General features: G+C 45.7%; 1 protein-coding gene across 1 annotated transcript in view; it reads right to left on the bottom strand.

Moving 5' to 3' along the window:
- Nucleotides 1–331: 331 nt before the first annotated feature.
- Nucleotides 332–22,905, bottom strand: part of LOC144266122 (uncharacterized) — a 107,036-nt gene continuing 84,462 nt past the window's right edge. Inside the window, exons 8-10 of the mRNA XM_077819355.1 lie at nucleotides 18,429–18,556; nucleotides 16,303–16,481; nucleotides 332–1,530 (exon numbers count right to left, since the gene is read on the bottom strand). Coding sequence (XP_077675481.1) covers nucleotides 1,343–1,530; nucleotides 16,303–16,481; nucleotides 18,429–18,556 — 495 coding nt within the window. The 3' untranslated portion in view covers nucleotides 332–1,342. The remainder of the gene's footprint in view (nucleotides 1,531–16,302; nucleotides 16,482–18,428; nucleotides 18,557–22,905) is intronic.

The following is a 22,905-nucleotide window of genomic DNA, read 5'->3' as shown; positions in this document are numbered from 1 at the left end:
CAGTTTGATAAATGCTTTTTTTAAACCAGTATCCTGTGAGTGGTTGAAGCTCTTGCAGGGGCTTGTCATTGAATGAAGCCATAAGAAAGATCTTGTAGACAGTTCTGCCAGTAGGATTTACCACAGATGCATGACACTGTAGTAGGGGCAACTTTGGAAACATTTACCCTAGGGAAAATGTGTATTCCAAAGGTCCCAAATGGCTTGAGAGAATGTAGCCCAATGCAGAAAGGAGTAGGTAGCCCAAAGAATCCATTACATTCAGAAACTGAATTGCCACCTTTGCATTAGATGCTTATGATCCAAACAGGCTGCAGAGTCAAAAACACGCTGCTAGCAGAAGGGCTGACTATAGGTGTAAATTACAGCGGTCGTGCACTCAGCAATGCCTTACAAATGTGGCCTACAGGAACCATTTATCCCATGCTAATTCATCTGGGGCCATGAGAGTAGTGAGGGGAAAATGGAAAGATGGGAAGTAGTATCACAGTATACTTGTGAAACACACCCTGATCAGGATGTTTCTATTTTATCAGTTGGCTGGTAGGGGCATTAAACAGGAAGCTCTACTTCATGAGACTGAAAGTAGTAAGGAGAGCTATCACTACAGAGTCCTCCTCATGCTGACAGTTTAGCACACTAAGATTTTACATCACATGGTAATTTACAGAACAGAAACCAGTTCAAGTTAAGCTGCATAGAATAATGTAAAGGGTGAATGAGTGGGTAGAGACATATCATCTGTCACTAAGCTAGTGAGGACCAGAGTCAGGAGCATGAAGTGAGGAAGGGTTCAACTTTAACAGAGGCCACATTGTATTAGGGACTGGGCAGTGTGGTAGTTTCTCCATTTTAGAAGCCAGTTACAAAACTTGCTTTTAGGGAGGTGATAAGACTGACCTACTCACAAGTCCTTTTTGGGTTGAAAGGAAAGAATGATAGAGTCCAGATCTCCAAAGTGGCCTGTAGAGACCAATTTGGGAGCTGTTTTATAATGGGACAGGTTCAGTTGTGTTCAATGTACCTAGTAACTAGAAAGCATGTCCACTGGAGGCTGTAGTTGCAGGGGACAGAGAGTTTACTCCAATATCTGTGAAGTGTTCCATATGCCAATGGCCCAGGCTGGCACATTAAGCAAAGTAATCAATCTGATACATTTTGTGCCAGGACTGAACACACCTCACAAAGGCATTCAAGGAGGCACCCAGGGAAGAATATGGGAAGGGAACTCAGGTAGATGGGGACAGTAAGGGGTTATGGAAAACATTGAAATCACTCCAACGGTGACTCAAGGCTTTACATGAGGACTGTCTGGGTGGAGGAACAGATAGGATGGGGCACCTCAGAGCTGGAAACCCTCCATGGGAGCCTCACACTGCTGGAAGATGTACTGTTGCTGGCTGAGATCCACTTGTGGGGCAATACTGCTGTCCTCGTCCTCTGACCCAAAGTAGTGCTCAATCAGATCAAAGGCCTTCTGATAGATATCCTGGTTCTCATGGCTCTGCAAGAATTCAATCTTATCCAGGCCTATATGGGAAAGAAGCAAACAAAAAGCAAAGGTCAGTCCACGGCAGACAGATATGTTCTCCCCATCCCACCCGCTACAGATAACAAGCTTCCGCACCTCCAGAAAGAGGTCTATCGCAGAAGTTCTTCTCTCTCCCACGACAACCAAAAAGACCAGGTTCCGTTACACAAGTTCTTTGTCTCCCATTGCACAACCAAATCAAGAACTGAAGCTCTGAGGGTCTGAATAGCAAAGCCTGGAAACATTTTCATGATTAGACTATGTCGGGGGTATGCTTGCTGTAGTAGTGTTCACACAGTGCTTCTGTGTGCTGGACCCATTACTCTGCATGTATAATGCAGCTGAACTACTGCAAACAGTGTTTAAAGTGGTCTGAAAAAAAGTGTGTGTGTGGGTCTGTCACCTTCTCATCTGCCTGTCCTCCAGCTCAGCAATTAATGATGTTAACCCACCCCCAAATCAATGCTATCCCCACATCAATTCTGCTCCCTCCATTCCCGCACTCATCAGTTCTGCCCCAAACAGCCACACCTCTGCTCCTCCTGCAGCTCCTGGGTACTTCACTTCCCTCTCCCAGGCATGGAAGGACTGCAGTGGTGATCCCTTTCTCCCACTTCCAAGGCCAGTAGTGGAACAGAGGAGCTGTCCCATCATTCACAGGAGGAGAGTGGGGAGAAGGGAGCAGAACTGCTGGGCTCTTTCTGCTCCCTCCTCCTCTCCTGTGAGAATGGTATTGGTTCCAGAGGAAAACTCTGGCTGTTTTGTGCAGTAGGTCTGATTAGCTGCTCTTCCCCAGGAACTGGGCAAGTTGGGAAAGCAGCTAAGCAGAGGAACAGTTCCCCAGGGCAAAAAGAAAAGGAGTACTTTTGGCAACTTAGAGACTAACTAATTTATTTGAGCATAAGCTTTCGTGAGCTACAGCTCACTTCATCGGATGCATTCAGTGGAAAATACAGTGAGGAGATTTATATACACACAGAACATGAAAAAAATGGGTGTTTATCATGCACACTGTAAGGAGAGTGATCACTTAAGATGAGCTATTACCAGCAGGAGAGTGGGGGGGTGGGAGGGGAACCCTCTGTAGTGATAATCAAGGTGGGCCATTTCCAGCAGTTAACAAGAACGTCTGAGGAACAGTGTGTGTGTGTGGGGGAAACAAGGGGAAATAGTTTTACTTTGTGTAATGACTCAACCACTCCCAGTCTCTATTCAAGCCTAAGTTAATTGTATCCAATTTGCAAATTAATTCCAATTCAGCAGTCTCTCGTTGGAGTCTGTTTTTGAATCATAGAATATCAGGGTTGGAAGGGACCTCAGGAGGTCATCTAGTCCAACCCCCTGCTCAAAGCAGGACCAATCCCCAATTATATCATCCCAGCCAGGGCTTTGTCAAGCCTGACCTTAAAAACTTCTAAGGAAGGAGATTCTACCCCCTCCTAGGTAACACATTCCAGTGTTTCACCACCCTCCTAGTGAAAAAGTTTTTCCTAATATCCAACCTAAACCTCCCCCACTGCAACTTGAGACCATAACTCCTTGTCCTGTCCTCTTCTACTACTGAGAATAGTCTAGAACCATCCTCTTTGGAACCACCTCTCAGGTAGTTGAAAGCAGCTATCAAATCCCCCCTCTTTTGGGCCAAAAGAAATCTGATGAGGTTCAATAAGGATAAGTGCAGGGTCCTGCACTTAGGACGGAAGAACCCAATGCACAGCTACAGACTAGGGACCGAATGGATAGGCAGCAGTTCTGCAGAAAAGGACCTAGGGGTGACAGTGGACGAGAAGCTGGATATGAGCCAGCAGTGTGCCCTTGTTGCCAAGAAGGCCAATGGCATTTTGGGATGTATAAGTAGGGGCATAGCGAGCAGATCGAGGGACGTGATGGTCCCCCTCTATTCGACATTGGTGAGGCCTCATCTGGAGTACTGTGTCCAGTTTTGGGCCCCACACTACAAGAAGGAAGTGGATAAATTGGAGAGAGTCCAGCGAAGGGCAACAAAAATGATTAGGGGTCTGGAACACGCGACTTATGAGGAGAGGCTGAGGGAACTGGGATTGTTTAGTCTGCAGAAGAGAAGAATGAGGGGGGATTTGATAGCTGCTTTCAACTACCTGAGAGGTAGTTCCAGAGAGGATGGTTCTAGACTATTCTCAGTGGTGGAAAAGGACAGGACAAGGAGTAATGGTCTAAAGTTGCAGTGGGGGAGGTTTAGGTTGGATATTAGGAAAAACTTTTTCACTAGGAGGGTGGTGAAACACTGGAATGCGTTGCCTAGGGAGGTGGTGGAATCTCCTTCCTTAGAAGTTTTTAAGGTCAGGCTTGATAAAGCCCTGGCTGGGATGATTTAATTGGGTATGGGTCCTGCTTTTGAGCAGGGGGTTGGACTAGATGACCTCCTGAGGTCCCTTCCAACCCTGATATTCTAAGATTCTGTGATTCATTTTGAAGTCTTTTTGTTGAAGAATTGCCACTTTTAGGTCAGAAATCAAGTTACCAGAGAGACTGAAGTGTTCTCCGACTGGTTTATGAATGTTATAATTCTTGACATCTGATTTGTGTCCATTTATTCTTTTACGTAGAGACTGTCCAGTTTGACCAATGTACATGGCAGAGGGGCACTGCTGGCACATGATGGCATATATCACATTGGTAGATGTGCAGGTGAATGAGCCTCTGATAGTGTGGCTGATGTTATTAGGCCTCTGATAGTGTGGCCGTTGTTGGCAACGGGCTTTGTTGCAAGGATAGGTTCCTGGGTTAGTGGTTCTGTTGTGTGGTGTGTGGTGCCTGGTGAGTATTTGCTTCAGGTTGGGGGGCTGTCTGTAGGCAAGGACTGGCCTGTCTCCCAAGATCTGTGAGAGCGATGCGTCGTCCTTCAGGATAGGTTGTAGATCCTTGATGATGCGTTGGAGAGGTTTTAGTTGGGGGCTGAAGGTGACGGCTAGTGGCGTTCTGTTATTTTCTTTGTTGGGCCTGTCCTGTAGTAGGTGACTTCTGGGTACTCTTCTGGCTCTGTCAATCTGTTTCTTCACTTCAGCAGGTGGGTATTGTAGTTGTAAGAATGCTTGATAGAGATCCTGTAGGTTTTTGTCTCTGTCTGAGGGGTTGGAGCAAATGCAGTTGTATCGTAGAGCTTGGCTGTAGACGATGGATCGTGTGGTGTGGTCTGGGTGAAAGCTGGAGGCATGTAGGTAGGAATAGCGGTCAGTAGGTTTCCGGTATAGGGTGGTGTTTATGTGACCATCGCTTATTAGCACCATAGTGTCCAGGAAGTGGATCTCTTGTGTGGAGTGGTCCAGGCTGAGGTTGATGGTGGGATGGAAATTGTTGAAATCATGGTGGAATACCTCAAGGGCTTCTTTTCCATGGGTCCAGATGATGAAGATGTCATCAATATAGTGCAAGTAGAGCAGGGGCATTAGGGGACGAGAGCTGAGGAAGCGTTGTTCTAAGTCAGCCATAAAAATTTTGGCACACTGTGGGGCCATGTGGGTACCCATAGCAGTGCCGCTGATTTGAAGGTATACATTGTCCCCAAATGTGAAATAGTTATGGGTGAGGACAAAGTCACAAAGTTCAGCCACCAGGTTTGCCGTGACATTATCGGGGATACTGTTCCTGATGGCTTGTAGTCCATCTTTGTGTGGAATGTTGGTGCAGAGGGCTTCTACATCCACAGTGGCCAGGATGGTGTTTTCAGGAAGATCACCGATGGACTGTAGTTTCCTCAGGAAGTCAGTGGTGTCTTGAAGATAGCTGGGAGTGCTGGTAGTGTAGGGCCTGAGGAGGGAGTCTACATAGCCAGTCAATCCTGCTGTCAGGGTGCCAATGCCTGAGATGATGGGGTGCCCAGGATTTCCAGGTTTATGGATCTTGGGTAGCAGATAGAATACCCCAGGTCGGGGTTCCAGGGGTGTGTCTGTGCGGATTTGTTCTTGTGCTTTTTCAGGAAGTTTACTTGAGCAAATGCTGTAGTTTCTTTTGGTAATCCTCAGTGGGATGAGAGGGTAATGGCTTGTAGAAAGTGGTGCTGGAGAGCTGCTGGGCAGCCTCTTGTTCATATTCCGACCTATTCATGATGACAACAGCACCTCCTTTGTCAGCCTTTTTGATTATGATGTCAGAGTTGTTTCTGAGGCTGTGGATGGCATTGTGTTCTGCACAGCTGAGGTTATGGGGCAAGTGATGCTGCTTTTCCACTAATTCCAATTCAGCAGTCTCTCACTGGTCACTCGATTTCTGATGTAAAAGTGGCAATTCCTCAACAAAAAGACTTCAAAAACAGACTCCAAAGAGAGACTGCTGAATTGGAATTAATTTGCAAATTGGATACAATTAACTTAAGGCTTGAATAGAGACTGGGAGTGGCTGAGTCATTACATGAAGTAAAACTATTTCCCCTTGTTTATTCCCCCCCTCCTTCCCCACTGTTCCTCAGACATTCTTGTTAACTGCTGGAAATGGCCCACCTTGATTATCACTACAAAGGGTTTTCTCCCCCCCCCCCCCGCCCCACTCTCCTGCTGTAATAGCTCATCTTAAGTGATCACTCTCCTTACAGTGTGCATGATAAACATCCATTTTTTCATGTTTTGTGTGTATATAAATCTCCTCACTGTATTTTCCACTGAATGCATCCAATGAAGTGAGCTGTAGCTCACGAAAGCTTATGCTCAAATAAATTGGTTAGTCCCTAAGGTGCCACAAGTACTCCTTTTCTTCCCCAGGGCAGTATTAAAAATGTGCATTGCACACAGAGGCATGACAAAATCAGGCCTGGTAGTCTGGAAGCCACTACAGCATTTTCAGAAGCGCTGTCTGCATCTTATCTGTAACATCAAGCGGGCAGAACAGGATACCAAACATCAAAGTCCTGGACCACTACTGCATGATTAGTGTTGAGTAACTAATCATAGAGGAGTAGCTTCACTAGGCTGGTCACCTTGTACGTATGGATGATATGTGATCCCCAAAGCCATGTTTTATGGACAGCTGAAAAAGGGAGCACTTACAGAATCATAGAATATCAGGGTTAGAAAAGATCTCAGGAGGTCATCTAGTCCAACCCCCTGCGCAAAGCAGGACCAATCCCCAACTAAATCATCCCAGACAGGGCTTTGTCAAGCCTGATCTTAAAAACCTCAAAGGAAGGAGATTCCACCATCTCCCTAGGTAACGCATTCCAGTGCTTCACCACCCTCCTAGTGAAAAAGTTTTTCCTAATATCCAACCTAAACCTCCCCCACTGCAACTTGAGACCATTACTCCTTGTTCTCTCATCTGCCACCACTGAGAACAGTCTACATCCATCCTCTTTGGAACCCCCTTTCAGGTGGATGAACGCAGTTATCAAATCCCCCCTCATTCTTCTGTTCTGCAGGCTAAATAATCCCAGTTCCCTCAGCCTCGCCTCATAGATCACGTGCTCCAGCCCCCAATAATTTTTGGTGCCCTCCGCTGGACTCTTCGCAATTTTGCCACATCCTCTTTGTAGTGTGGGCCCCAAAACTGCACACAGTACTACAAATGAGGCCTCACCAATGCCCAATAGAGGGAAATGATCACGTCCCTTGATCTGCTGGCAATGCTCCTACTTATACAGCCCAAAATGCTGTTAGCTTTTTGGCAACAAGGGCACACTGTTGACTCATATCCAGCTTCTCGTATACTGGAAGGCCAATGTAAAAACAATATAAGGACACTCTCAAAGTTCATCTAAAAGGTGCCCAAGTTAATCCAAACACATGAGAAGCTGCTGCCAGATCAGGATGGTGGGTACAGCTGTTGGTCTGCAGTCAAAGCCATCAAGAATAGCAGAACAGAAAAAGCCAAAGAGAAGCGTGAGCAAAGAAAGCAGAATGTGGCACACCTGTGTGGCCATCTCTGCCTGATGAGCGGATACATCTGCGGAGCCCTCATTGGTTTACATTCATACAAAAGATACACTGAAACAAAATGACTCTCATACATTGAGTAGGAGAGGAGACTCCAACTGTGTCCAGTTTTGGGTACCAAACTTTAAGAGAAATGTGGATAAATTGGAGAGCAACAAAATGATAAAAGGGTTAGAAAACTTGGCCTCTGGAGAAAGGCTAAGAAACCTGGGCACGCTTAGTTGATAAAAGAAGACTGAGTGGGGACCTGATAACAGTCTTCAGATACGTTGAGGCCTGTTAAAGAGAGGATGGGAATCAGCTATTCTCTATGTCCACTGAAGGTAGGAGAAGCAGCAATGGCGTTAATCTGCAGCAAGGGAGATTTAGGTTAGACATTAGGAAATACTTTCCAACTATAAGGGTAGTTAAGCTCTGGAACAGGCTGTGGAATCCCCATCACTGGAGGTTTTTAAGTACAGGTTAGATAATAATCTGTCAGGGATGGTCTAGGTTTACTTGGTCCTGTCTCAGTGCAGGGGGCTGGACTTGATGATTTGTCAAGTTCCCTTTCAGCCCTATATTTCTACAATTCTAGAACATGATACCTTCCCTCTCTTAATACAGCCTTTCCCTAAGCAGACCACAATCCAGCTATTGTTTAAAAAATTATTGCTCAACACAACTGAGCTCTTCAGCTATCATTCAGTATTTAATATCCCTGTATCATTTATCTTAGCATTTTATAGAGTCCATCACCATAGTACTTAAGCACTACTAATAAGCAAGCTGAGAAGCTCAGCAAAGATTGCCTCCAACTTCACTTACATGCTATTAGTATCCTGGACCATTACCAGTTAGGCCTCAGGCAGAAAAAGATATTGGTGATGGCAGATTGAAGAGGATAAGGGCCAGATATGCGAATTCATATGGCTGGACCTCTTCATAACATTTAATATAGTTGGCTATGGAATCCTGCTGTTCAGTCTCACAAATATGGCAGGGATTAGTGGGACTGTACTGTGATGTGTTCAACTGTTTCTCTTGGGCTTCATCCAGACTGTCCTGATGGGCATAAACTCCTTCAGCTTCAAATTGCTCACCTATGGGATTCAGCATTTAATGCTAAGAGGCAGGGAAACAGCATGAACTAAAATGCCAGCAATACACAGACGGTAGTCAGCTTCTCAGAGACTTGCCAGGAACTAAAAGACAGGCACTGCACTGGAAACCAATTAGAACAGTACTAATGTGGAGACAAAACAAACCTGCAGATGCCCTTAACGTTGGATTAACACAATTAATGTGAATATACTGAACCATCTGTGATCAATCTGGTTCAATTAGAATGGTCCAAATTCTCTGAACCCAATTTTGACAGTCCAGAAACCCAATGGAGGCAACTCCAAACTTGTCGGATGGAAATAGTACTAAGCCCTGGCTGGTAAGGAAATGGATTGCCCAGTAGAGTAAAAGGTCAGGGAACATTTCTCCCAACATACTGTCTGGAACTTGAGGCACCAAAACTACTCATTTATGTCACCTGGAAGGCTTCCAGGAATACTAAATATTGGCTAAATACTGGAAAATATGGATCCTTTTTCCCTCACTGACAGCTATTGTGAGTGTGCCCATATTATTTTCAAAGAGCCACAGAAAAGAGAATAAGCTAAAAAAAAAATAATAAAAAAAAAATCACATACAGGAAGTGACTGTGTTCCAGACAGAAAGAGAGGGCCCTTTTCCAGGAAGCACAGTAGCGTTTCATGCATCCTCCAAGCTATCAACGGTGCTTTGCACCCTGTCCATCAGCCCCCTCAGGTCATTAGGATCAAAGCCTACTCCTCACTAGTATCAGACTCAGAGGAGTGGGGTGAGTTCTCCATCCTGAGGACAACGCCTTTGCCTCTTTGGAGTGCTGGCATTTCAATGTTGTGGAGGATGTTTTAGACGTCCTGTTAGGGAGTACAAAGGAATCTAAAGGGGAAGGAGAATCAAGGCAGACACTGTAGAATGCACCAAGTCAGAGCAGAAGGCTGGATGGAAGAGGGACCTTGACTTCATGCAACTGATGAAAAAGGCTTGGAATTAAGGACCTCATTGAAGTACGTAAACCCCTTAAATCTGACAGTGAGGTTAGCAGGCACATGGTAGTACCCCACTGTCCCTGTGAGCCTGAGGGAATAGGAAGAAAACTAGAATATCTGGCACTGCCTGAATGAGGGCACATGGAAAATGAGGGTGTACGGACCAGACTCCTCATTGTTTTTGTGGAAAAGGAGGGTGTATGGAAGGACCCAGAAGCAAAGAGCTGGTATTAAAGGCCAGATAATTTACAAGCCCTCCCCCATCCCTGCCCTCCCACAAGTGTAGGAGATAGTCAGAACCCAGAATATCTCTCACCTTGGCCCAGGGGGTGAGGAATCAGCTGTAGACAAGAGATGGCTGGACCTGAGCTAGAAGGTACCAGGATGCCCCAATAAGGAAGACAGCTGAAGGGTGGCAGAGACTAAGCCACACTGAATCTACGGAGCTGTTATTACAGCCCCAGGATCGAGTGGTATCAGCACCCGCCAGGAACCCCCAACAAGAGCAGCAGATCATAAGCTATGCTACAAGCAAGACAGGGAGTTGTTGTTCCCTGCCTGGATTCCACAGACCAGAAGTGGGAGAAGGAGGAGGTTAGAACAAATGAAAGAGGCCCTGTAACTGTAGGATTAAATAAAGGGAGCAGAGATCCTGAACTGCATCTGCTTATGAAGGAAAAATATTGCTGTTGAGTGCCACCAAGAAAACTCATAGGGTATGTCTACAAAGGGCATGAAGCCCAAATCTGTGGGACCCAGACTTGTGGGCTCGTGTTTCCAAGCCCGTGCTTGAGCGTTCACATTCGGGCCTCACAACTGTGCTGGAGCATCCATACTGCACTACATGACCTGACTCAAAACTTCAGGTTCTGTAGGCATATACTATCATATCCCCAAATTCCTGTGCCCTCATCAGCCTACGCTGTTCTGTGGTTTTCTCTATAAGGGGTTGTGAAAGAACTTGTCTGCCCATCCTGCGGGAGATGGCTGGGAATGTTTTGGGTAGTTTTAGCTGAGGAACGCATCCAGACAAGCCATTTTGTGTCTGCACTCTTCTTGCAGCCAGGAGCCATCATGGATCCCACCCAGGTGGAAGAACTTCTCTATCTCATGCTCTCAGTCCTATTTTGGGACACAGGCAAAGCGTCTGCAAGATGCTGATGGACATTTCAGTGGCAGTTTTTGAACTGTGGGAGGCACCTCTCGGAGGAGGATACTGACATGCCAGTTTCAAACCAGCTGATGCTGCTCATGTCTGCTGTTGCCTTACGTGCAGATTCCCTCTGCGTAGACTGGCACTTCTGGAGCAGAGCCACCAGCACAGACTGGTGGGGTCACATTGTCATATGGACGGGGATGACCAGCAGTGGGTCCAGAACTTTCGCATGAAGAAATGGACATTCCTAGAGGTTTGTGATCAGCTTGTCCCTGCCCTCCAGCACGAGGACACCCATATACGGACAGCCATGCTACACCAGAAGCAGGTCACTATAGCCATCTGGAAGCTGGCTACCCCAGACTGCTCCAGGTCCATGGCTAACCAGTTTGCAGTTGGCAAATCAACCCTGGGGATTGTTGAGAGTCCATCAGGAGTGTGACTTACCCAAGGGTGGTGGGCATAAGAAACATTCCTGAAATAATTGCTGGTTTTCAGAGAATGGGGTTTTCAAACTGCTGGGGCCCTGATGAGGTCGGGGAGGGATAGCTCAGTGGTTTGAGCACTGGCCTGCTAAACCCAGGGTTGTGAGCTCAATCCTTGAGGGGGCCATTTAGGAATCTGGGGCAAAAATTGGGGATTGGTCCTGCTTTGAGCAGGGGGTTGGACTAGATGACCTCCTGAGGTCCCTTCCAACCATGATATTCTATGTGCCTATAGTTTGCCCACTGCAAGGAACACTACTCCACCATTATGCAGGTTGACCACAGGGGAAGATTCATGGACATTAACATGGGATGCACTAGCAGGGTGCATGATGCCAGGGTGTTCCAGAGATCGGGACTTTACCTTAATTGAGAAAATAGGGCATTACTCCCACCAAATACATTGTTATAAATGACAGGTTTCAGAGTAGCAGCCGTGTTAGTCTGTATTTGCAAAAAGAAGAGGAGGACTTGTGGCACCTTAGAGACTAACCAATTTATCTGAGCATTTCCACTGCATGCATCCGATGAAGTGAGCTGTAGCTCACGAAAGCTTATGCCCAAATAAATTGGTTAGTCTCTAAGGTGCCACAAGTACTCCTTTTCTTATTGTTATAAATAAAATTACTGTCCCCATGATTATTCTAGGGAACCTTGCTTACCCTTTGTTGACGTACCGTGTAAAACCCGCCCTAATTTCAGAGGATCTGGCAAAAAAAGGTTCAAATGCACAGTCAGTTGCCGTAGGATGGTGGTAGAATGTGCATTTGGCAGATTTACATCCTATTGGTGCTGCCTTCAAAATAATCTGGGCGCCAATGTCACTAGTACAGTCTGTGTTATTGTGGCTTGCTGTGCTCTACACAATCCAACATTTTATTTCACACAGTTTATTTAAACGTTGCAACAATCAGTAATGCAGACCAGCTGCCATTATGGTGTTCAGCACAATAGTATAACCTAACTTTGACCCCAAAAAACCCACTCAAAAGGTCCATGTTGGCCTTTCTGGCACATTTTGGATGTACAAGCTGCACCTGGACGGGAGAGGATGAGTGCACAGGGTGCATATGTCTGTTCCATGTGCCAGTGGCTTGCCTGTGACATGCTCCAGGCACCCCCTGAATTGTCTAAAGGATGGGTGCTCTGGAGGGATCGATAGTGGTAAGGGGACTCAGGCTGTGGGTCTGGAGCAGAAGACACTGGTTGGTACTGGAGCCTGCAGTCTGGTAGCCATCAGCTGCAGTAAGTACTTGAACAGCTAATTCTGCTGCGCGCTATCTTCCTTCCTCAACAGGCCATCATGCTTCATGAATCTGTCTGCTGTGCTTTCCTTGCACTGTGCAGCCTCTCTCTCTGTCTTTCCACCCTGCAAGCATCTTTATCTTTTTGGTAGTCGAGCTGGGTCTCCTGGACCTGAATCTGCTAATTCATTTTTATTGAGCAGGTCTCCGATCCGCTCATCTTGGGCTCTTTTTCTCTTCCCCTGCTATGGATGGTCTGCAGAACCAGGCTCCTGGTGCCATGTGTTATCTCTGTGGCACTGAAAGGAGAAAGACAGAACATTATTTTCTGAGCATGGTAAAAAAAAAATACAGTTCACAGTTTATTAAAGGAACAACTACTACTTTCATTCATGGTCAAAAGATGCATACTTTTAAATCAATGGGCTGTATTCTACTCTATTTACACAAAATGCTGTCCACTTCAGAAATCCTTTGGAACAGCAATGAAAACCAGAAGACATCATGTTAAGACACACATACAAAACTCAATTCTAATTACTTCTCTATCCCCCTTTTTTGCGGGAGGACGGTGGAGTCTATGAGGGAAAGTTGGGGTGTGGGGCGAGAGACAACTTATGAGTGCTCTAGTTATAAGCAATGATTGTTCAATCCTGTCAGGCAGGGCAAGCTCTGGAGGTCACGATAGCCATCTGTACTAAGGAACTATTTCAGCATCTAGTGACTTGGGGGGGAGGGATAGCTCAGTGGTTTGAGCGCTGGCCTGCTAAATCCAGGGTTGTAGTTCAATCCTTGAGGGGGCCATTTAGGAATCTGGGGCAAACATTGGGGACTGGTCCTGCTTTGAGCAGGGGGTTGGACTAGATGACCTCCTGAGGTCCCTTCCAACTCTGAGATTCTATGATTCTATGAATACCACATTGCAGAATGGAGGGGCAGGAGAGGGGGCTCATAACTTATAAAGTGGGACCTAATAAGTATGCCCTGTTCTGGAATGCAACAGACTGTCTGGAGTTCCTATTCCGTGAGAAGTCTACTTTCATCACCAGCCAGAAATGGTGAAAATTAGTGATAAAAATCAACAAGACACTGAATTTGCATGAAGATGCGGTACAGCCTCCTTGTTAGCACCCTGTATCCATGCAAACACCCAACTCACTGCCATTCATTGGGAATCCTAAATCTGACACGGCTCTGCTGTAGTTTAGACTAATGCGTTAAAGCCCGCAATGGACCAAACACACACCACAGTTTTGGCTGGGCTCATAACAGCCCAGTTTTCTGGGAATCAATTCACAGGCATTTGGGAATAGTTTGTGCACGGCCGATTTATAAGACGTGCTGTATTACATGGGAGGGGTTTGTGAGGCTGTGAATTGTGGAGCACCAACCCATATACATACACCAATCAGCGAGTAACTAGTAAAAATTTCATAACTGGTTGTGTAATTTTTCCTCCTTTTGCTGTGTCCATTTTGACTCCAATGTGGCAGTGGAGAAGGTGGGGGGTGGACCCTAAGTGGAACAGCATGGGTCCCATTCTGATTGAAATGCACAGAAATCCTGGGTTGTATTAATAATTTAATAGACTCATAAGCTGGAAATCCTTCCCTATCATATACTAATAAAAACAAACATGGCAGCAGAAACTTACCAGGCTCTGGCACTTGTTCTGATACCAGTTCTGCAGGGTACTGCTCCATAGGGCTGTCCCCGAAAAGGTCCTCTGAGTACGGACACACAATATGCTGTAGCTGCTCCAGCACCATGGCTTCTTCGGTTACCGATCTCAGCTCCAGTGTGACTTCTTGCTCTTTATCTGGCAGCTTGTTCTCCTCAGGTGGTGCCTGTAACATGGGGGTTATAAGGTCGCCATTGTCACTCAGCAGTGTCATGCACCACTGGGGCTCAGAGCAGTTCCCAGTACATGGCCAAATTCCTTGTAAAAGAGACAGGAAGACAAGAAGTCCCAGAATTGTCATTAGCATTCTTGACTTTCTGGTAGTCTGTCTCAGCCTCTTGATCCACCCTCTGCATTGATCTGCCGTCCAGTCGATCTCCAGTGCTGCCAGTCGCTCGTATATTATTTTTTATACATGGTTATTTTTCATGCTCTTACGGAAGTCAAATGTCTTGCTTGCCTCACGTCAGAGTTTAACTAGAATCCGTCTGCGTTCCTCTGGCCAGCTAGCCACTCACTTGATGCAGGACTTCATCTTGCTGCTGGCCACAGTAAATACACGAGTTCTGACTGTATTTGTTGTTTCCAGGTGAGCAGTCCACATGGAAATGAAGGGTTAAACATCGAGCAGCTGTTTTTAAACCAGGAAGTTGCTTCTGAATTGAAGGGCTCCGAAGCACAGCCCCAGGTGATTCAGGGATAGTGTTGGCAAACTCTCCAGATACAAGTCTGGTGACCCAGACCTGAGCTGCGTCCACACTGCAAAATGCTTCGGCTCTGAACCACATCACAGTGGGATTCAGGCTCTGACCTCCCCCTCTCCTCCCCAGCAGTGTCCACTGGACTGAGTCAAGAGGGGTTATTGACTCAAGCCAAACTAATTTCTGGGTGGACGGAAGGGGGCTTGGCTTCAAATCTATGTCTGAGATCTAACTTAGTGTGCTGTATAGATGTACCCATAATTGGCACAAACAGAGTAAAAAGTTAATGTGCATATACCACTGTGACAGAATGTATCTGTGTCCACACCCTACACACTCTTGTAATAATCTTTGTATAATATAGGTCTCGTAAGGTATCATCTGAAAACTCATAATTTGCTGGTCAATATTGTCCTGATAAAACGTGTGGCAACAGTGTATATGAAGTTATAAGATTTCCCTGTACAATGTTATTAACACATATTCCAAACTAAGGTTGGCAAACAAAAGAAGGTGTGTTCTGCTTAATTTGCATTTAAGCAGTAAATCATCAAGAGTCATCAAGCAGGAAGGGAGTTCAAACAGAGGGGAAAACTTGCAGGGAATATCCTTACACAGACACACAGTCTTCTGAATCTCAGCTGAAAATGTTTTCCAAGAGGGGGACTGACACTATAACCAGAAGGAATCAATGATCCAAGGGACCCCCTTCTCTCTTTCAAGAAGGGGTCCTGATCTATGAAGTTTGGCCTGTAAGACTGCTGAGAGAGCTCGTGGTGAGAAAAACCTTGCTTTGAATTTACCGTTTGTTAAGTTAGGTAATAGTTTTGTTTTACCCTTATTTTTCTTGTAAGCATTTCTGACATATGCCTCATTACTTGTATTCACTTCAAATCTCTCTCTTTGTAGTTAAACTTATTTTACTGTTTTATCTAATCCAGCGTGTTTAAATTGAAGTGTCTGATGAACTATTTGGAATAATAAACTGGCATATTATTATCTTCAAGAAGTAACGGATTTAATGTATTTGTATTGTCTAGGAGTGGGCTGGACAGTACAGGACATATATTTCTGGGGGGAAATCTAAGATTGGGAGTGAGTTGGGATCACCCTGTACTATACCCAAGACTGTTAAGAGCCAAGGTGGGGCTGGCTGGCTGCAGCTCACACACAGACACAGCTGGGAGTGACTTACATGCTGGATGCTGTTTATGATCAGTCCAGACTGGAAGCTACAGCAGCAAAGAGGTGTAATGGGCACCCAAGGTAAGAAGGCAGGAGTGACAAGCTACTCATTAGTATAGGCTGTACCATGGCTATGTCACAACTTCCTCCAAGCTGTTTGTGGGCAGAGCTAAACCAGGAGTTGGAGCACAATGATGGATGGACACTTACCTAGGAAAAGTTCTTTTTCAGGGGGTTACGACAAGTGATGATAATGAAGTACTCAAAAGCACAGCTCCCAGGCTGCTGAATAACCAAAGGGCTCCTGATTACTGCCATCTAACACCTATCCTCTACAGAGATTATGCTCTTACCGTATGCTTCTTCAATAAGAGCGCAGTAGGGATTAATGCCAGTGCCACTGCGCTTGGCTTCCTGCTCTCCGAGTCTCAGGATGTTCTCCAGCCCATTCAGTGCCACCTGCACAATCTTTGAGTCCATTACTGTAAGGAGGTCACAAAGTGGTTTGATACATCCCAGTTCTACTAAGTATCTGAAAAACACCATACACAAATATGGTCAATCATTTGGATTAAGGTAACCTGTGTAATTTATGAGGCCGTACTGTCCAGTGTTTCGTGTAGAGGACTGAGAACAAAACAACTAGTGTGATAGACCCAGGCCAGTTGGGTACAGCAGAGTAGCCTTATTGGGATCCTTATTGGGATCCCCTTAGGCTGGGGGGGATCCACAGGACCTGGAAAAACCAAATAATTACCGGGGACAACTAATGAACAACAGGGACGGGAGTGCGGTCAAAAGGTCAAACGAAGGGAACCGGACGGGGACACCGAGCAGAGAACCCCGGACAGCGCCCACTGCTCCTCAAAGGCGTCAAGGGAGTCAGTGGACGCCGCCCAGAGGAACTCTGCCCGGAGGTGTGAATGGACAGAGGATCGGAAATAGGCCCCGCAGTCGCGGGAGACTCCATCGGCCAACCTCCTCACCCTGGTTTTATAGATGGCCACTTTAGCCAGGGCCAGGAGGAGGTTGACCAGGAGGTCCTGCGACTCAGTGGGGCCACGGACAGGGAGTGCATAGATAAGGAGGTGAGGAGAAAAGTGCAACCAAAACCTTAACAAAATATTCGTGAGGAGCCGGAATAGGGGCTGCAACCTGGCGCACTCCAGATAGACGTGCGCCAGGGTACAGCAGAGTAGCAGAAAGCAGATATACTGGCCACTGGATTAACAGTTTTCTGTCCCCTGACTGACCAGAGAAGGGGCTGCTCCAGGCTAACGAGAACACCTGACCTCAATTAATCTGCAAAGAGTCAGGTGAGGCCATTAAGCTAATGTGACCACCTGACTCTAATGAAGGCCCCTCTGATACTATAAAAGGGCTCACTCCAGTCAGGAAGAGGAGATACAGGGGAGAGGAAGTTTGGCTGAAGGGCTGGTTAATGAAGACACCCTCAAGTCATTGGTAAGGGAGCCCTAAGGTAAGGGTGAAGAAGGGAGAATCAGGAGAGCTGTGGGGAAGTGGCGCAGGGAAATGTAGCAACTCTGGCAGTGAAAGGTTGGCTGCCAACAGTTGCTACCATTAGGGTCCCGGGGCCGGAGCCCGGAGTAGAGGGTGGGCCCGGGTTCCCCCCAACCCACCACTACAGAAACACCTCCTAGGAGGGGAAAACAAGCCCCTGTCAGGACAGGAGGCTAAACTGTTTTAGCATGAGGCCGTAGGAGCAACAGAGACTGTAGGAGTTCTCTCACCAACCTCCTTGCTGGCTTATGATGAAAAGGGCTCAGCAGACTGTATCCCTGGCCCCAGAGAGAGAAGGGCTACGTGGAGAGTTGCAGTGAGCCTCTGAAGCTAGCATAAACCGCCTGGAAGCATGGGACCCACAGGGACAAGGTCGGCGCTCTGCCACACTAGGTAAGATACTGACTCACTTGGGTAAAGTATCATCTATGTGGGCCTCCACCAACTCAGCTTTAAAAATGTAGAAACTGAGATTGCATTTGAGCAGGGTTTGTTCATGTACATAAACCAGGAAGAACAATGTACCAGGGATTGGCAGGCTCAGGGGGTTGGAAATGGGCCTTTGAACCATTCTTCTCCAGTTCACCAGTTATGAGTCTGGTGCAGGTTTATTGGAAGTTGTTACATTCAGATTGTGATGGACTCTGTGAAATGAGCTAGGTGAAAGGAGAGATATTTTTGTTACAAGCACCAGCCTCACAACTGGTTCTCTCATGGGTGAGACTCAGCCAAGGCCAAGGATTGAGTGGACCATTCATAACTGAATTCAACTCCAGAAGTGGCCTCTGACCACTCCAGAGGAGTGAGATACATTGGAAACAGACAGCACAGGGAAATTGGGCACTTCAACTGTCTGTTCTCAAGAAAGGCTTTCCAGCTCCAGGGCTCTTAGTATGGTACCTTTCACATAAACATTACATCCATTTAAATGTTCAGAGCAATTTTCACTGCTACTTACTTGATCTGTTCAGCAGAGCCTCCAGATGTTGCATTTGTTATTGCCCAAGCAGCTTCTTTCCTTGTCCGAAATTCAGCAGTTTGTAAAATATTTATGAGGGCTGGGAAAATGTGGGCATCTATGACAGTCTGCAAAAGGAAATGACACACAAGTTAAGTGTGTCAACTACAAATAGAAATACAACTTTCTTGCCCTGAGACATCTACGTCCAAAGCTCAGTACAATGCAGTAAACAATGCAAGATGCCTTCTTAAGGGTCAATCAGCAATCTTCAACCTTACATTCATAACCCCAGTTATCGTTCAAATCTATGCTCATTCTACCAGCTTTTCGAAACCAATGCAACTGAAATAACTATGGTACCTGATGTATATTACTGAATCAGGCCTTATTAGCAATGGAGTGTTGTATTTTACATTATTGTTCCAGGTGGCAAGCCATTCAACTGTAAAGTCATTATACCAAAAAAATACAGGAGAAAGAATAATATATCTTTGTATCACACAATTGCCATAGGGTGAGACAACAGAGCATAGAGAAAATGTATCGCTAGACGAAAAACCCACGCAAAAGGAATGTATATATATCAATAGATTCTCTCATGATTGAAAGGCAAAGCAATACTTATCCATTATGATGGTCAACTGTTTAATACATCAAACTAACATTGGTCACCCATATATTTTGTAAATAATTCAAAGTTCAGGTAATTTTCCCTGGGGAAAAAAGCCTTTTGCATTAATTGACAAATGAAACCAGCTGGAAACTGGTTTAACCTCAAGCATTAGGACATGTCTCTGAAATACTTATGTATAGATTTTTAAACGAGAGCAGCAACTTAGGATTCATTTGCAAAACTACTATCTAAAAATGTAAGTACGCATGGAATTGTGAAAGGCAAATAATCTCAGACAAACCTAATTCCTTTTCAGAGATCTACGTACAGGGGATCCCAACACATTTAATACTGCATTAAAAAAAGAAGAAAAAAGCTATATTCAGTGCACTGGATGCATGGTACTCAGTGAATGTTCAATATTTATTTTTTACCTGTGTTGGTCCTTGTGTTGGAGAGACAAGGTTTGTGAGGCAATATGTTTTATTGGACCAACTTCTGTTCGTAAAAGACAAGCTTTCGAGCTCTTCTTCAGACCTTTCTATTTATTTTTACCATTTGTTTAATATGAGGCATCATATCTCACTCACTTTTCACCAGCCATTCCCTGTAGCAAATGAGTCACGGGTCGGGTGGAACACTGCTTCATTTACCATCCAACCTGTGCACTGAATGAGGCAATCCGTGGTCCTGGAGTAACAATGGTAAGAAACCATGTAAAGGCTATCATAATACATATTCAAAAAGGGAGCAGAATTGTTACACCATAACTCCAGCATTTTCCACTTCAAGATGCTTCACAGTGGAAGCACAGCACTTTTTTTTATTATTTTTTGCTTGGAATTTTCTAGGAATCCAACACAGCATGACCAATCATTGAGGCAGGAGCCCTTGCTTCATTCCATACGCATATTCAGAGACTATTTCCACCTAACCCTACAAACTAAACCTGGAATTCTACTCAACTTTTTTTTTTTTTTTAAACTAAGCACACCCAAATCCAGTGGATTGCTGAGGGATGGAAAAACTCAACCTTAGCTCTGACTTTTCTGTCTGGAATCCTTCATGTCAGAGAGTCTTCCCAGTGGGGATGTTCCCCATCTCTACAACAGCTGGAGGCAGACCAGATCTTTGACTCTGAGCATGGGCTTAGGAGTGTCCCTCAGGAAGAACACTCTAAAAGGATAATTTTCACAGAAGAAAAATACTAACCGCATACATGTTATAAAGTTATAAAGTTTATCTTTGAAAACTCGTGGCGAACAGGGGAAGTCCCGGATGACTGGAAAAAGGCTAATGTAGTGCCAATCTTTAAAAAAGGGAAGAAGGAGGATCCTGGGAACTACAGGCCAGTCAGCCTCACCTCAGTCCCCGGAAAAATCATGGAGCAGGTCCTCAAAGAATCAATCCTGAAGCACTTACATGAGAGGAAAGTGATCAGGAACAGTCAGCATGGATTCACCAAGGGAAGGTCATGCTTGTCTAATCTAATCGCCTTCTATGATGAGATTACTGGTTCTGTGGATGAAGGGAAAGCAGTGAATGTATTGTATGTTGACTTTAGCGAAGCTTTTGACACTGTCTCCCACAGTATTCTTGTCAGCAAGTTAAAGAAGTACGGGCTGGATGAATGCACTATAAGGTGGGTAGAAAGTTGGCTAGATTGTCGGGCTCAATGGGTAGTGATCAATGGCTCCATGTCTAGTTGGCAGCCGGTGTCAAGTGGAGTGCCCCAGGGGTGGGTCCTGGGGCCAGTTTTGTTCAATATCTTCTTAAATGATCTGGAGGATGGTGTGGATTGCACTCTCAGCAAATTTGCGGATGATACTAAACTGGGAGGAGTGCTAGATACGCTGGAGGGCAGGGATAGGATACAGAGGGACCTAGACAAATGGGAGGATTGGGCCAAAAGAAATCTGATGAGGTTCAATAAGGATAAGTGCAGGGTCCTGCACTTAGGACGGAAGAACCCAATGCACAGCTACAGACTAGGGACCGAATGGATAGGCAGCAGTTCTGCGGAAAAGGACCTAGGGGTGACAGTGGACGAGAAGCTGGATATGAGTCAGCAGTGTGCCCTTGTTGCCAAGAAGGCCAATGGCATTTGGGGATGTATAAGTAGGGGCATAGCAAGCAGATCGAGGGACGTGATCGTCCCCCTCTACTCGACATTGGTGAGGCCTCATCTGGAGTACTGTGTCCAGTTTTGGGCCCCACACTACAAGAAGGATGTGGAAAAATTGGATAGAGTCCAGCGAAGGGCAACAAAAATGATTAGGGGTCTGAAACACATGACTTATGAGGAGAGGCTGAGGGAACTGGGATTGTTTAGTCTGCGGAAGAGAAGAATGAGGGGGGATTTGATAGCTGCTTTCAACTGTTACGAATTACACCTGGTAGGACACGCACACAACTGCTGCGAATTATACCTGGTAGGACACGCACACAAGTGCTACGAATTACACCTGGTAGGACACGCACACAAGTGCTACGAATTACACCTGGTAGGACACACACACAAGTGCTACGAATTACACCTGGTAGGACACGCACACAAGTGCTACGAATTACACCTGATAGGACACACACACAAGTGCTACGAATTACACCTGGTAGGACACGCACACAAGTGCTACGAATTACACCTGATAGGACACGCACACAAATGCTGCGAATTATACCTGATAGGACACGCACACCAGTGCTGCGAATTATACCTGATAGGTCACGCACAGTTCGAATCTAGGCTGCGGCACAGAAACAAAGTCCACAACTGCAGAGTTCCCAAAAGACACTAAGTTTATTACGCTCGAGCGTGGTGCCCCCCTGCTAGCCAGGAGGGGACCCTGAATGCAGATTATACAAAGGTTATATACCTTTTAGCAAAGCATGTTGCCCTCGTGCATCGGAAACCTTAGCCAATAAACAAACCCTTCTTTTATCTACCACCTATCCCTGCTTGGTGCATTCCTCGTGCTATACCAGTATGTTAATTACACAGCATGGTCCTAAAGCCATGCATCAGTAACTTTTATTATCAGGATGGGAGGCCTCACATCAAGGCCAAGAAACCGGGAGTTAAAGACTGACAGAAACCAGATACTGGGAGACAAGGCAGGCTGGAGACAAGGAGGAGGATTTTCACAGGGATTCAATATCTAAGGATTACTCCTCCTGATGTATGATGTGCTGGCATTTAAACAATGGTGGGCCCCAAACCAAAATGGAGTCACATGTGCTAACTTTTCCTTAACACAACTACCTGAGAGGTGGTTCCAGAGAGGATGGTTCTAGACTATTCTCAGTGGTGGAAGAGGACAGGACAAGGAGTAATGGTCTCAAGTTGCAGTGGGGGAGGTTTAGGTTGGATATTAGGAAAACTTTTTCACTAGGAGCGTGGTGAAACACTGGAATGCGTTGCCTAGGGAGGTGGTGGAATCTCCTTCCTTAGAAGTTTTTAAGGTCAGGCTTGACAAAGCCCTGGCTGGGATGATTTAATTGGGGATGGGTCCTGCTTTTGAGCAGGGGGTTGGACTAGATGACCTCCTGAGGTCCCTTCCAACCCTGATATTCTATGATTTTATAAGTCCTATTCAACTGAAACCATTTGCAGCATGGCCTTGACAAGAAATTTAAATATTTCCTCTAGGAACACACAATTCCCTTTCAAAAGTACTTAACATGTGAGCAATAATCAGAAAAACTCTGGACAAACGCAGTCATAAAAGGGAGCTTGACAAAAGATTCGAGAAAGAAAATTCACAAAGAAAGACTGATATTTTTCATTCTCCATCCTCGCCACATCTGTTAGCCTTCATAGTGGATAGCGGAAAGCAATAAAATCATCTATTGGGATGGAGG

This window comes from Eretmochelys imbricata, chromosome 1 (assembly GCF_965152235.1).
Source record: "Eretmochelys imbricata isolate rEreImb1 chromosome 1, rEreImb1.hap1, whole genome shotgun sequence".
NCBI lineage: Eukaryota > Metazoa > Chordata > Testudines > Cheloniidae > Eretmochelys > Eretmochelys imbricata.
Note: the sequence above shows the minus strand (reverse complement) of the source record. Positions and strands in the feature narration are given on the sequence as shown.